We start from the raw sequence: 14,044 nt of genomic DNA, 5'->3' as shown, positions 1-14,044 counted from the left end.
ACAGTTCTTGGTATACAGTAAGTATTCAATACATGCTAACTATAATTATGATAATCATTTTATTATGGCTACTGCTTTAAAAACATATTTTCTTGTGTTGTCTAAAGCCCCAGGTTAGTGCAAATGATAAGGATTGTTCAGAGATTCCCACCCATTTATACACTCAAGGGAACTCATTTTGAAGATTTATTTTTTTTCATAATGCTGCCTTCTCAAACCCCTCTGGCTTCCTACCATCCAGACCGTAAATATTTGTCAGAGCCAGGTTGATTACTAATCATATGAAGCCTAAAGAAAATACTTGGTATTTATTTTAATTGTGGTTTAAAGAGCTTTCTGTACTATATAGGCATATAAAAATGCCTTGAAGTTAAAAATGAAGTAAATTTGAATAAGATCTCCAGCTTTTGGAGCTTTATGTACAGCAATCTGATAGTCTGTGAAGAAAAAAGAAGTTTGTCAGATGATCAAGACTTTTCAGAAAAGAGTCTGGTTTACACTGATTTTTTTAAAAGTCGGGATATGTAATCTGTCTCTTTTTTCACTTGTTCTTATAAATTGGAAGGAACTTCAAAGCCAAACAACATTTGAAGTGCTTTTGCCCTAATTTCTTGGAATAGTATACCTAAAGAAATGGTCCTTTGTGATGAGAGAGACTTAGCATTTCTCTTTCAAAGGAAGCCATCATTTTTCTAAATAAACTCTACTAGTTTGATGCTCTCTTCTCTGCTTGAAACACATTTTCTCCTGCCTGCCCAAGCAGGGTATTTGCTGAGGCGTGATCTTGGTTTCTCTTTGTTCTCCCTATCTGATGTGCCTTTGATAGCGGATGGTTTCTCGCTCTTTGGGAGCAAATCCAGACGACCTGAAGGACCCAATTAAAATTAGTATTCCACGCTATGTGCTGTGCGGGCAAGGGAAGGACGAGCACTTCGAGTTTGAGGTCAAGGTAAGTGCCCCTTCTTTACTCTTCTGGAGGAATGGAGGCTTGAAGCTCCCAGGGCTTTCTCTGTCTTTTTTTTTTTTTTTTTTTCCATAAAGGGAGATGAAGCTACATGTGAACATCTTGTTTTGTAACATATTGATCATGCCCTCCTACAAAGTGGCCTGTGCCAAGTCTAGACTGTAGCACATGGAGAGGTTATCCCATAGAAGGTGGTGGTGGTTGGGGAATCAGGCAGACATGGAAGAAAGTTCTGGTCACTTGCCAGTCTGGCAAGTAGGGTGACCAACCCTTGTTGGTTATGTAGGAGTTTTTACTCTCGACATTGGAAATGCCACACCTTGCGAAACCATTAGGTGCCAGTTGAAACATGACAGTCAGTCACCTTATCCCTGGGCTTAAGCCTAATTTTCTTATCTCTACATATGGGAATAATAATGTCACAAGGATATCAGCTAACATAAAATGCTGAGTCTAGTATCTGGTATATAATAATAAGTTATAACCATTTGCTTTTATTACTACTGCTGTTTTTTTGTTATTTCTGTTATTATTAATTTAGGAAGCTTTCCTAATCCATTTTAGGCTTTATTTGATTTATGCGACTTTTCAGGAAGAGATGTGCCTGCTTTCTTACATCATACTTTCCGAAATAATGACTTCATCTTATTCCTAATTTAGTTCCATTATCTCATAACACTTCATTAAATATTGCTGGATGCTCTCCTCTCCTCAAGGAATTAATGATGAGTCACCCTTCTTTATTTTCAAGCATAGGTGAGGTTATTGATGTAATGACGTCCACTAGGGTCGTAGTCTGCAGCTGCATGAGGGTGTTCTTGGAGGTGAACCTCCAGACTGGGAATCTGGATGCTGAAGTCTTCAGGCTCTGACTCTGCTACATTTCGTTGAGTGACCCTGAGTCTTTACTTTCTCAGGTTCTCGGTTTTCTCATTGGTAGAATGGGGAAATTGGATCACACCAGTGGTTTCCAAATTTCTTCTCAACAAAGACATTTGTTCAGCAGATACTGATGAAGAAGGGCACTGCAGAAAGCGGACCAACGTGGAGCTGCTGTGGAGAGGGAGGGAAGAGGGAGCCTGAAGCCAGCCACCCCCCCGCACCCCTCACCTCCCCAGCCACCGATCACACCCCTGGGCCCTTGGGATCCTTCTTTCCCTTTAGGCATGCGTGTTCTTTCAGTCTTCCTGGAGAAACAATGCAAATGAGTCTTAGGATAAATCAAGCTCCCAGATTCTTATTTCTATATACTCTTTTCCTTTTTATTTTTTAAACCTAGGCATTAATTTATTTGAGGTTCCTGTTGAGAGTACATGTTCTCTGGGTGGTGGTTGTGGTGGTGGTGGTGGTGGTGATGTTTTGATTTTTACTGGCCAGATTGTGTGGTTTCTTATTCAAATGTTATGCCACGTCTGTGAACCAGTACTTCTCACTCCCCCTAACTTAAAGCCTAATTCCTGCTCAGTTTCTTTTCTGTCATTTGAAATTGTGTGTGTGTGTGTGCGTGTGTGTGTGTGTGTGTAGAGCTCCCTTTGTACATACATGTTATGTTGATATTTATACATATATCAAAATAATTTCTGAAGGTGTATGTGTTAATCCCATATATTTTTAAAAGATTTTATTGATTGGAAAAAGAATGAGAGAGAGAGCATGAGAGGGGAGAGCGTCAGAGGGAGAAGCAGACTCCCCACTGAGCAGGGAGCCCAATGCAGGACTTGATCCTGGGACTCCAGGAACATGACCCGAGCCAAAGACAGTCGCTTAACCAACTGAGTCACCCAGGTGCCCCTAATTCCATCTTTTTAATTAGAGGGTGAAGACTGGCTTTTACCAGCTCAGAATTTGAATTCTCCTCAACAGAGAACTCACAGCACTGGAGGACATGTTTTGTTGATGCATAGATATATTTTATTATTTAAAACTTTTTTTAAAGGTTTATTTATTTGAGAGAGAAAATGAGTGAGAGTGCAGGGAGGGGCAGAAGGAGATGGAGAGGATCTCGAGCAGATTCTCTGCTGAGTGTAGAGCCTGTCACGGGGCTCCATCTCATGGCCCTGGGATCATGACTGGAACCAAAACCGAGAGTTGACTGCTTAATGGACTGAGCCACCCAGGTGCCCCAAGATATATTTTATTTTAACAGATAAGTGTGTTAATAAAATATAACTATTAAATTGATTTCATGCATAAAAGATAAGACATGGATAAAGAGGGTACTTAATTGATCTAGTGTGATCTCACTTTTATGTGGAACCTGAAAAACAGTCCATGTTCACAGATACCGACAACAGATAGGTGATTGCTTATCTGTAGGCGGGGTGGTGGGGGGGGTGAGATGGGTACAGGTGGTCTGAAGTTATAAAATATGTCCTGAGGATGTCATTATAGATTGCAATTATAGTTAATAATGCTGTATATTTGAAAACTGCTGAGAGTAAATCTTAAAGAGTTCTCATGATAAGAACAAAAAAATGTAACTGTTCCTGTGTGGTGAGGGAGATTCGCAAGACTTAGGAGGTGATCATTTAACAATATATAAAAATGGAGAATTATTACATTATATGCCTGAAACTAATATGTTGTTAACCAGTTATATTTCAATAACTAAAAAAAAAAAGAAAAGAATCAGAACAAAAGCTGAGTTGATTCAAATAAAAATTGCAAGCAAATCATAGGTCAGGCCATAGCAGATCTGGCCAAAATCGTGAAGATGGTACTGTGAAGGCGGTTAGAGAAACCAGATACAGAAAATCATGTAGAACCTTTCAAAATCTCGGCTTCCACCTCAGAATATATAAAATCCAAATCCAAAGTGTTCAGCTTTCTTTGAACATAGCAAACCCAAGTTCTGAGAGCATGTCATTGTCTTGCTCCCTTTTTGTACTTATCAGGTGCTGTAATCAGCACCAGGAGAGGCCCGTGAGCATTTGCCTGGAGAATCCCCAGTTCTCTGTGCAGGAAGGGCCACCAGACACATTTGCAGGTAAGTGTGTGAAGCGTCTCACATTCTCCTGGGGATACTCAGTCACAGAAGTCTCAGGGCCTCGGTACTAGAAACAAACATGACCCAAATGTACAGTCCCTCTCTTGAACAAAGCAAAAATGGCTGCGCCCAGCAAACACATAGCTGTTGGGGTAGTGCTGGGTGTGCCGATGTCCGTCCAGGTTCCGCCAGTTAATCTCCACAAGAGACTAACTGTAGAGTAGGGACAAAGACACCTGTCCAGCTGGGCTGGTGTGAGCAGCATTTGAATGTAGGTGTGTAGAGTGCTTAGAATGGCACCTGCCACTTCCCAAGTGCTGGATGAGTGTTCAAAAAAAAAAAAAAAAAAAAAGTAAACTATTTATTTATTTATTTTTTAATTTAACTTTATTTTTTCAGTGTTCCAAGATTCATTGTTTATGCACCACACCCAGTGCTCTATGCAATACGTCCCTCCTTAATAAGATTTTATTTATTTACTTGAGAGAGGGAGAGAGAGAGTGAGAATGGGAGGAAGGGAGAGGGACAAGCAGACTCCATGCTCATCGAGGAGTCAGACGCAGGGCTCCATCCCACAACCCTGAGATCATGTTCTGAGATGAAATCAAGAGTCAGGTACTCAACTGACTAAGTTACGCAGATGCCCCATAAAAAAACAAGTAAATTTTTAAAAAGCATGGGGACTGAGTGAGATTTAACACTTGGAATCCTCTTAATGACTTCTGATACACAGTATGTCTGAGAATTTTTGACTTTTTTTTTCAGTTTGAAATTGAATTTTAAATTTTGAATTTTAAAATTAAGTATGGGGGCTCCTGGGCACCTAGGCGGCTCATGCAGTTAAGCGACTGACTCTTGGTTTCAGCTCAGGTCGTGATCTCAGTGTCATGAGATTGAGCCCTGGGTCAGGATCCACATTTAGTGTGGTGACTGCCTGGGACTCTCTCTCTCTCTCCCTCCGCCCCTCCCCTCCTGCACTCGCTCTCTCCCTCTCTCTCAAACGAATAAATAAATTTTTTTTTTTAAGATTTTATTTATCTGACAGAGAGTGTGCGCACACGCACAAGCAGGGGGTGGGAGAGCAGCAGGCAGAGGGAGTAGCAGGCTCCCCACTGATCAGGGAGGCAGGCGCGGGGCTTGATCCCAAGACCCTGGGATCATGACCCAAGCTGAAGGCAGACACTTAACAGACTGAGCCACCCAGGTGCCCCGAATAAATACACCTTTAAAAACAATTAAGTATGACAGCCTTTTCCATCCATTATCTGATTATATGGTACATTAGCAATGTTTTCTAGAACATACAGTCACACTTATGGTAACAGTTTGGCTACTACTCAAGTCTTTTCTTGGTGAACCAGTGGATGTAAGGTGGTTAAGGTAAAAAGTATTTTTTTTTTAAGTCTATTTAGTTTTAGACCTTCTTTAAGGAAAGTCTGATGTTAATGTATATAGATATTTTATACTATTACACTTCAAACTTCAGAAAAATCTTTGCTGCTTTTTTTTTTTAACAAAAATCAATTTCTTTTATCTACCCTTTCCCCTTGATGGTCTTAAAGGTCTCCTGGGGTCCTGAATGCACCTGGCAATGCTCTGTGATCAGCAGGGAAGGGTCTTGACATCTGGTATTAGACCCCCGTTGACTGTATAACTTGCTGGTGGTTGCTGTCAGTTCACTTAAAGGGCCAAGCTGACCAATGAACACACAGGACCCCCTGGGTGCAAGTCTCTATGAGCTGAATTTGCAGGCCCCAGAGAGGGGACTGGGAAGGGCACTCAGTCGTGTAGCTGCCCAGAGTCTCTCCACTTCTCCCTCACCCTTCCTGTTCCCTCTGCCTGCCTTTGCTGAGATAGAATTTATTAGTTATTCAAGTCATGCCTTCTTGTAATCCCCAGTGAGATAGCTCTCGTTGGATTGTTCGTGGCTGGATCAATAGTTGTCGTCATGGTTAAGGTACTATTGAGGTCAGGTACAGGGAGTGGGATTTTGGGGGAGGAAGGGAGACAGCAGTGGTTCTCAAATGCTCATCTTCTGATCCCTGATCCGTCCCATGGAGGTTCCCATTACTGGGCTTTAAAATGAAAAAAATCGTGTTTTTCATTAAACCAGAATTTAATATATTTAATTCAAAAAGACTGTCTTTTTGTATCTTCTTTATTGAGGGACTAAAAACAGCTTTATTTTATGGAGTAACTATGAAAATAGATATATAGTGTTTTGTTTTTTGGTCACATTTAATTTTTTCAGTCAACTTTGTTAAGGCGTAATTGACATACAGTGAAGTGCACACATTTTAAGTGTACTTTGATGAGTTTTGGCATACCTACCTCCATCCTATCAGGACTTCAGACTTTTCATTATTCCAGAAAGATTCTTTATATTCAGCGCCCCTGCCCAGCCTCTGGGTGAGCTCTGAGCTGCTTTCTGTAACCACAGATGACTTGTGCCTCTTCTAGCGCACCATGTAAATGGGACCGGGCAGCATTTACTCCTTTGTGTCTGGATGCTTCTGTGTAGTCTGATGTGCTGGAGATTCATTTCTGTATTTGACTATAACAGAAATTTGTTTCTTTTTAGTGCTACATAGCATCCCGCCTGTGGATATATTACAGTTTGTGGAATGGTGTTTGTCTTAATGTCCTTATTTGACGCCACAGAAGGTTGTCATCTCTGTGATGCACTCCTTCCATCCCCCACCTCCTTATTTTATTGATCCCTGAAGGACACGTGCTTGGGCATCCCAGGGTGAGGGCATCCGTTCCCGTGGCCCTTGCAGTGATCCCTCCCAGCAGGTCACAGGAATACAAACCCTCTGGGACCATCCACATTCTCGCCAAGAGATATATGTCTTGACTTCTGTCAGAGACGGATGGAGAAGTGGGGGGTGGTGCCTGTCTGGCTGCTGTCTGAGAAGCTGAGTATGGTTGAATGTCACCTGCTGGCCAGCAGAAGGTGCCTGTCAGGAGTGTGCTGGCCCTGAACCATGGCCGGCACAGGTTATCCCGCCGACCGGACTACCGCAGCCGTCTTAACACCCCGGTGTCAAATGCTTGTCCACGATTGATACAGGAAATCAGTTACAACTGTGTTACAGTTGCCATTTTCAGTGAGCCAAGACCAGAGTGGAGAGAATTTAATTTTTAAGTTCTATTTCATCAGGATACAAAACGGAAATCTTGTGGTTAAGTTCAACAGAGGCTGGCATACTCTTATGTTCGAGAAATAAGCTGGTGTTTCTAGCATTGTTTTAAACTCTCTGCCATTTATCTTATGTATTAATATTATAGTGTAAAAAACATAAGCCAACACTGTTTTTTTTTTTAAATATTTTGTTTCCTGATAGTTTTTATTCCTGTAAAAACTGTAGGTGATCTCACCAGGAGATTGCCTTCCTGTCTGCTTCCCAGAGTGGGGACTTCTGCAGTAGGGCCCTCCCCTCTCACCCATTCCCTATCCTGTTACCCTGTTTCCTCCCTTCAGAACAGGTGTCACAGCCCACAGTCACATGGTTTTCTTGCAGTCACTGTCGTGTTCATAGCAGGTCTTCTCTGGAGATATAAGCCCTTGGGCCCTCCTCACTGAGTCATCAGCCCTCCCACAGGCAGGGACTGGGAATGGTCACGCAGAAGAGGTCACTCAACAATATGACCCCCACAAGTCCGCCACTAGGTCCTCTCTCTGGTCGTCAGGGTGGGGACTGGCAAATCAGGCCCCTGGACTGTGTCTGCGTGCAAGAGAGCCAGTGCCTGCTGCCTCTGCCCGCCTTCTCCATTCCACCCTCCCACATGCCAGGACACATCCTGGCTCTGATGGTCTCCAGCACCCACGGAGGTGTTCAGTTCTGTTCCGTTCTGCACAGAGGAGTAGCCCTCAGCCCACCCCCTGGATGTTATTCTGGGCACCCAAGCCCCTTGCTCAGGAAGCACATGTTCTGGAGTCTTCTATAAGGAGCCCTCTGGTGCCCTAGTCATACCCTCCCATCCCTAGGCTGTTCAGGAAAGGACAGGGCCCTACCTTTCTTCAAGTGGTGGCAGGAGATAGGCCCTTTTGTGCAGAATTACTTTGGTCCACTTTAGAGCAAAGGAGCACAGGACTACATACTTTACCTCGAACACATGATGTCCAAGACCAAACTATTCCTCATTTTAGTCATCTGATTTTGGTCGAAGGTACCACAGGGACAGTCACCTCCTCTTGCCCCCAGATGTACCTCATTTTGTTCTGACTCATGGTCCGTGGCCTGAGGAGGAGAGGAGAGGCAGAGGGACCAAGGAGGCCTGAGAGCAAGGCAGAGTAATCTTGAGGAAGCTGTTGGGCACAAGCCTGTAGGCTCCTGCCCGTATCGCCTGAGCACCCTGCCCAGCAGTCCATTCTCTGTGCTGTCACATGAGCTTAGGTACTTTGGTCCCCCATCTGGGCTCAGTCGGTGCTGCCCTGGAGTTGGGGAGATGCTTAGTGCGAGAGCCCTTGGGTCCACCGGGCCCTCCGCAGGCAGGAGCCTCTGAAGGAGGCAACAGGCAAAGGGCCACCTGCCAGGACCCTCGGCGCCAGGGCCCAACAGAGTTGTGCAGCAGGATGAAGGCAGCTGGAGCAAACCAGGAGGGGCAATGGAGGATGAGCTTTATTTTTCCCGAACAGAATTTCAAAATGTTTACTGCGTTGTCCCTATTTCAAACTTGTGAGATCTGACAGGGAGATCCAAATTCCCCAAGTTTATGTTAAATACCAGAAAATGTAACAACCCTGGACTGGTGTCCCAAAGTCAGCCCTGCTTGGGGCCAAACAGTGGCTCCTCTTGGGATGGTTCCTGTGCCACAGCCTTCACGGCTCCTGGGCAGAGGAGATCGCCTGAGGGAATGGTCCACGCCAAGTCCCCACTACACATAAAGGCTCACACACCGAAAGAAGTCTCTGATCACCCAGTTTATTAAGTCAGTTTAAACAAACACAGATGCAGGAGGAGGTAGGTCAGGTAGACGCTAGAGGGTGGGGCCGGCAGGGGAGCGGCCTGCACTCTCTGAGCTCAGGGTCACCCCACATTCTCCTGCTCTGTCTCTCTTTGCCACTGCAACCTCTCCCACTCTGCTTGCCAGGACTAGAGCTGTGAGCAAGGTGTCTCCGTAAACACAGGGCACCCAGAGCAGTGCACACTCGCCGCATGGCAGCATGCCTGGCCGGTGGCCTGCTGGACGGCCCAGGTTGTCACCTGCACTTCTTAGGTAGAGCACATGTGGACTCAGCATGGGATCAGCTCATGGTCACCAGTGGTGTTCATGCGGGGCTGAGTTAGCTGTTAGTCCTGAGCAGGCATGATCATGACCTAACACTTTCTTTCTCTAGGTAACGTTCTAATCTGTTCCCTCATATTTCTCTATTCTGTCTTTCTCTGATACGCCCAAAAGGTTTTAGGCCCTTATTTAGCGTGTCTTATGAATTGACTTGTATCTCGCAAGCTGCTTGAGTATAGGCTCTGTTCTGTCTGAGGTTTACCTATATCCCCTAAACTGCAGCTTACTTGCTGGCAGTGCTTAGCCCTTCTGATGACTTCATCCATCCTCTGTAGCGGAATGGAGAGTGCTCACGGAGCTCGTAGACTCCCGCTCTACTCCCTCTGGTCCGCACCCCTGCACTCTTGGAGCCTTTTGGCATTGTGTTCCTCACTGAACCCTGTAGGCCAGTTGAGTTTGCAACCTCTCCTCAAGGGAGGACACCGTTATCCATCCAGCACCTTCTTCAGCCCAGACTCTTTGCCAGACATTTCCACAAATGTGCAAACTGTACCAAAATGGGGGGGTATTATTTGCACTTAACAAATTAGGAAATTAGGAATGACTTGCTCAAGGCCACACAGCTAGGAGGGTGAACCAGGTACCAAATACCCATCAGATCTGAGAACTCTGAGCCATGCTGGTGCTCTTGCTTATTCATTTTAATGTGCCTTTTGCAATTTCACTACATTCTGTACTTCTTCGAAGTCAAGGCCGTATTTTAGTGTTGGTCTAAACATGGTGACCATTTCCACATCCTTGCCCAATATCTGCTGTTCTTTTTGTATGTGTTTTATTTTTTATCTTGAGTTCTGGCCAAGTTGCAGGCACTTTGTAAATTGGGGGTCTTACTGAGGCTTTGATAAACCTGGAGAATTTGATGGTGGATAGACCTGCCAGGGAGCGTGAAAAGGAAATGCCCAGAAAATTTGCAGTTTGAGAGTTGAAGCAATCACATTTATAGTCAGAGAAATTTCTCTTTATTTGGCAGAACAGAAATAAGAGCCATTCCTGTCTATTAGATAAACTACGCACACATACATCTTTTAGAAATACTCCCGACTTGATAGAATATAAATGTTCAGAAGGATTTGTGTGTTGGCATCTGAGTCTCTGCTTATTAGTAACTTGATAGATGATCTCCCTGCATGTGTATTAGCACAGCTGAGACAAATGGAGTGTTGCATAAGCCGTGGTCCATCTAGATCCCAGTATTTAGTTTGTGTATTATTTTCAAACATAAATAACAAGTGAAAGAAATAACATTGGGACTCGAAGAATCATATTTTATCCTGTTTTTTTTAAGCACCCCTTCATGTCTCTGAAAACTTTTCTTTCACTGAAAAAAATTAAGAAAAAACATTTTCCCTTTTTTGCACAAAGCAACTAATCTTTTATATCACTTTCATTTGAGCAGTTGCGTTTGTCTTCACAAAGTAAAGGCTGCATATGTGAGAAACGGCACAGAAGAAATGAGATTGACTTCCAAGCACCAAAGGAAAGCAATCACTGTGTTGTGGCCATGCCTTGAATTTTCATTTCAAATGTGTTTTTTCCTTATAAGAATTTATTAATATTTTGTCTTTCATGACTTCAGAATTTGGGGGGTTTTACATCTCTTCCTGAAATAAAATTGGTTTTTTTGGACTCCCCTCTTTGCAGTTGCTGCCCAAGGATACCCCTTGCCTTTCCATCCTGCATAAGAAAAGGCCTTTCCTTAGGAACATGATCACAGTACAAGGAGTTACCATTTACTGGGAACCCAGACACCCTGATGGTTGTTTCATATGCTTCTCGTTCATCTGTAGGTTAGTATTGTGAGCCCATTTCACAGATGAAGAAGCTGAGACCTGGAAGGGTTGTGTGGTAGAGCCAAAGTTACACAGCTGATTAGTGACTGGGCTAAAGTTAGGATCCAAGTCTGTCTTAATCCATAGTTTTTCATTATTCCATTCTTCAGTGATGCCTGGTAGAGAGTTTGCATTCTGGACTTTGCCTCTGAATATCTTGGTAATTTGAAGGAAAATTGGTTAGGCTGTCATTCTCGCAATTTCCCCAATTTTAAAGTAGGGTAATTTTCCCTATTCCTCACTGGTTTTACAGAGGTGTTAGGGGAAGGGAAAAGTACTTATTAGTAATGATCTTGGTTTTGAAAGGCATCCGTCTTACCAGAATCTTAAGAGTCTTCTTACATTCTTTCAGATTTACCTTCAAACTACTAGACAGAGTAAGTACACTAAAATAAATGGTATTATCCCAATTTTGAAGGTGCTAAAATTGAAGCATAAAGAAGTCGTAATTTCTAGTTATTGCAAAAGGCTGAGACTTTGGTCAGCTAGAAAGCGCTGTTTGATTTTGCACCGCTTCATGGTTATGTAGATACGGTGTAACTCAGCAACCAGCTGCTAGGCTCCTTTCTTCACGGCAAGCCATATTCAGACTGGTCTGGAAACCAAGGGCTCTGAGGCACTTCCTGTACTTGTTGGTGCTACATCTACTAGAAGGATGTCTGGGGAGTTTCCTGGTTAACAGGGCTGAATAGTCTTATATCTGTGTGGGTCTCCTATTTTCAGAAGTCTTGATGCTCCAAGCTCCATACGTCTCTCCCGTTCGTGTCACCAATAGTCGGCAGATCTAGGATTGGATTATAGATTCCTCTCTCCTTGCCCAGTGCGCTGGCTTTAAGACCGTGCTCCTGCTGCTAGGGCCTGACTTCTTGACTCTGGAGCCTGAGAGGTAGAATTCCCATAATTGGTAGGCTGCTGGTTCCTCGGCCGCTGCAGTGGAGGAGGATGCCTGCTCTCTTCCGGATCTCAGGACGCAGTCTGCGGGCGTGTTTCACCTGGCAGCTATTCCTTTGCCTCCTAGGTGGTTGCTGACACAGTGTCTTTTCCTTTGTATGCGCTTAGCTAGAGAGCTCAACACTCCTTTCGGTTTCTCAGAAAGAAAGGTATATAAACTCGCCCGGAACTTCCCTAGGGAAACCAAGGAAGGAGGTGCATTGCACATCTCAGAGCAAATAATTGAATATACCCTGTTAGCTAATTATGTTCTCCCAAAACCACCAGCCTTCCCTCTCTCTGCTCCTTAGATATCCTTTGAGGACTCCAGGGCTGCCCTCTTGCTAAGTGGAAAGATTCAGCTTCAGCCTGCTTTTAAGCATCTTTCCCAAGTTTACGTACTCAAAGGACCTTGACATTCAGAAACAAACACTCTTATGTTACTAGGACCCACCCCCTTAGAGCAACTTAGAGATCACCTTTTGTTTCTTGATATGTTTTACTTCTTAATGTCTATTCCCCTTACCTTTCTTACCCCAAACCTGTCATCATGGTATTTCTTTACATCAACAGACTTCTGTCTCCAAAGGAATTAGATAAATAACATTTTCTCTTTCTTTGTTTTATAATTCTTTACCCTCTCCCGTTATCTCCTGTAATGCTTACTTTCTAAAAACTTAAAACAGTTACAGGTAAGCCAGAAAAGGACTAAAATGCAGGTCTTTCCACTGCCCACATTCAGCATAGAAAGGGAACTAGGAAGTGCTGCAGAAGAGCATTTATTGAAAAGAGACTCTGGGCTCTACTGTCTCCATTATGCGTTCATTTATTATTTAACAAATACTCATTTCGTACATGTAACATAGTGGTGTTATTTTTTTTAAAGACCATGCTGGAAGTATCAAGATACTGAAGAACAAGAAACATGAGTAAATAGTTATGTACTCTCTGGTCCACCTGGGGCGGGGGAGGCGTGCAAAAACTAGAACAATGCAGAGCAAAAGGGCAGTGGAAAAGGAGCAGTCAGGAAGATAACATCTTTGTTTACCTGAAGAAGGGGGTAGATTTCAGTGACAAAGGCCTGGGGACAGACAGAGACAAGTGATCTGGGGGTAAGAGGAAGCAGTGCAGTTGGAGGCCAACCTTGGGGAGTGACTCTCCTTTAAGTAGAGGTGAGTGGGAACAATGAAGTGAAGATGAAAGTGAAGACAAAGAGGTGGGGGGGCGGGGAGATGGGAATGAATGTGGCAACAGCATAATTTTGAGACCTACTGAAAGGTGCTCGGGGAGTTCGTCTTGAGTAACCCTGCTCACCTCTTTAAAACATAATCATTGTCCTTGAGGCTTGAAAATCTAGAATGTTTTGAAATACTCATTGCGGACAATGTAATTTGGAGGGATTTCCAAATAGGAGTAACCTTGTTGAGCCAAAATAGCGTAAATTGCATACATTCTGCTATCATGGAGGGCAGCACACTGCGGAGAAAGCTGATACCAGAGACTGCCTGATTTGGGGGAATTATTCTAATGTTTCCTAGAAGGTCTAGGGAGCTAGGGAAATGAGGACTTGGTCCTCCAGTGGTGGGAAAACTGACCTGGAGTCCAGCCTGGAACTGGAGGAGGCGGAGGGAGCAGAAGGGAAGAGATGAGTTAAGAGACCAGAAGAGGTTTCGGGCAGTTCCAGTGAAGACAGGCAGTGGACTCCACAAATGCAGGATGAGCGTGCCCATCAGAAACACTCTGAAGAACTTTGAAGAACTGGCCATCTTAGAGGTCCCAAAGCAAGGACGTAGAGGATGATGGCAGGCTGTGGTCAGTGAGGTGTTAGTTCCATGTGTGACAGTTCTCCGAGCTTTTAACTAAGTCTGTTCTACTAATACTTGCTACCATACGGATTCCAGTATTTATAATATATTTCCTGTTCCCGCAAACATGTTCACAGTTCTGTGGCTGTAGAAGACTATATTTTGCACAAATCTGATAAAACTCTAGTTTAAAGTTTTAGTGTAAAAACTTGTAGTTTCTATTAGTTTGGCATCTGAC

The 14,044-nt window shown here is 43.8% G+C and overlaps 1 protein-coding gene across 3 annotated transcripts in view; it reads left to right on the top strand.

Annotated features, from left to right (window-relative positions):
- Positions 1 to 14,044, top strand: part of KIF16B (kinesin family member 16B) — a 277,612-nt gene that overhangs the window by 204,900 nt on the left and 58,668 nt on the right. For 2 of the 3 annotated variants that reach the window (XM_032351450.1, XM_032351449.1), the window contains one exon: positions 827 to 949. The exons of the other annotated variant lie outside the window; for it this stretch is intronic. In XM_032351450.1, the coding sequence (XP_032207341.1) occupies positions 827 to 949 (123 nt within the window). The remainder of the gene's footprint in view (positions 1 to 826; positions 950 to 14,044) is intronic. 3 annotated transcript variants of the gene reach the window in all.

Source organism: Mustela erminea, chromosome 7, assembly GCF_009829155.1.
Source record: "Mustela erminea isolate mMusErm1 chromosome 7, mMusErm1.Pri, whole genome shotgun sequence".
NCBI lineage: Eukaryota > Metazoa > Chordata > Mammalia > Carnivora > Mustelidae > Mustela > Mustela erminea.
The sequence above is the reverse complement of the archived record's forward strand: the minus strand, read 5'-3'. Positions and strand labels throughout refer to the sequence as shown.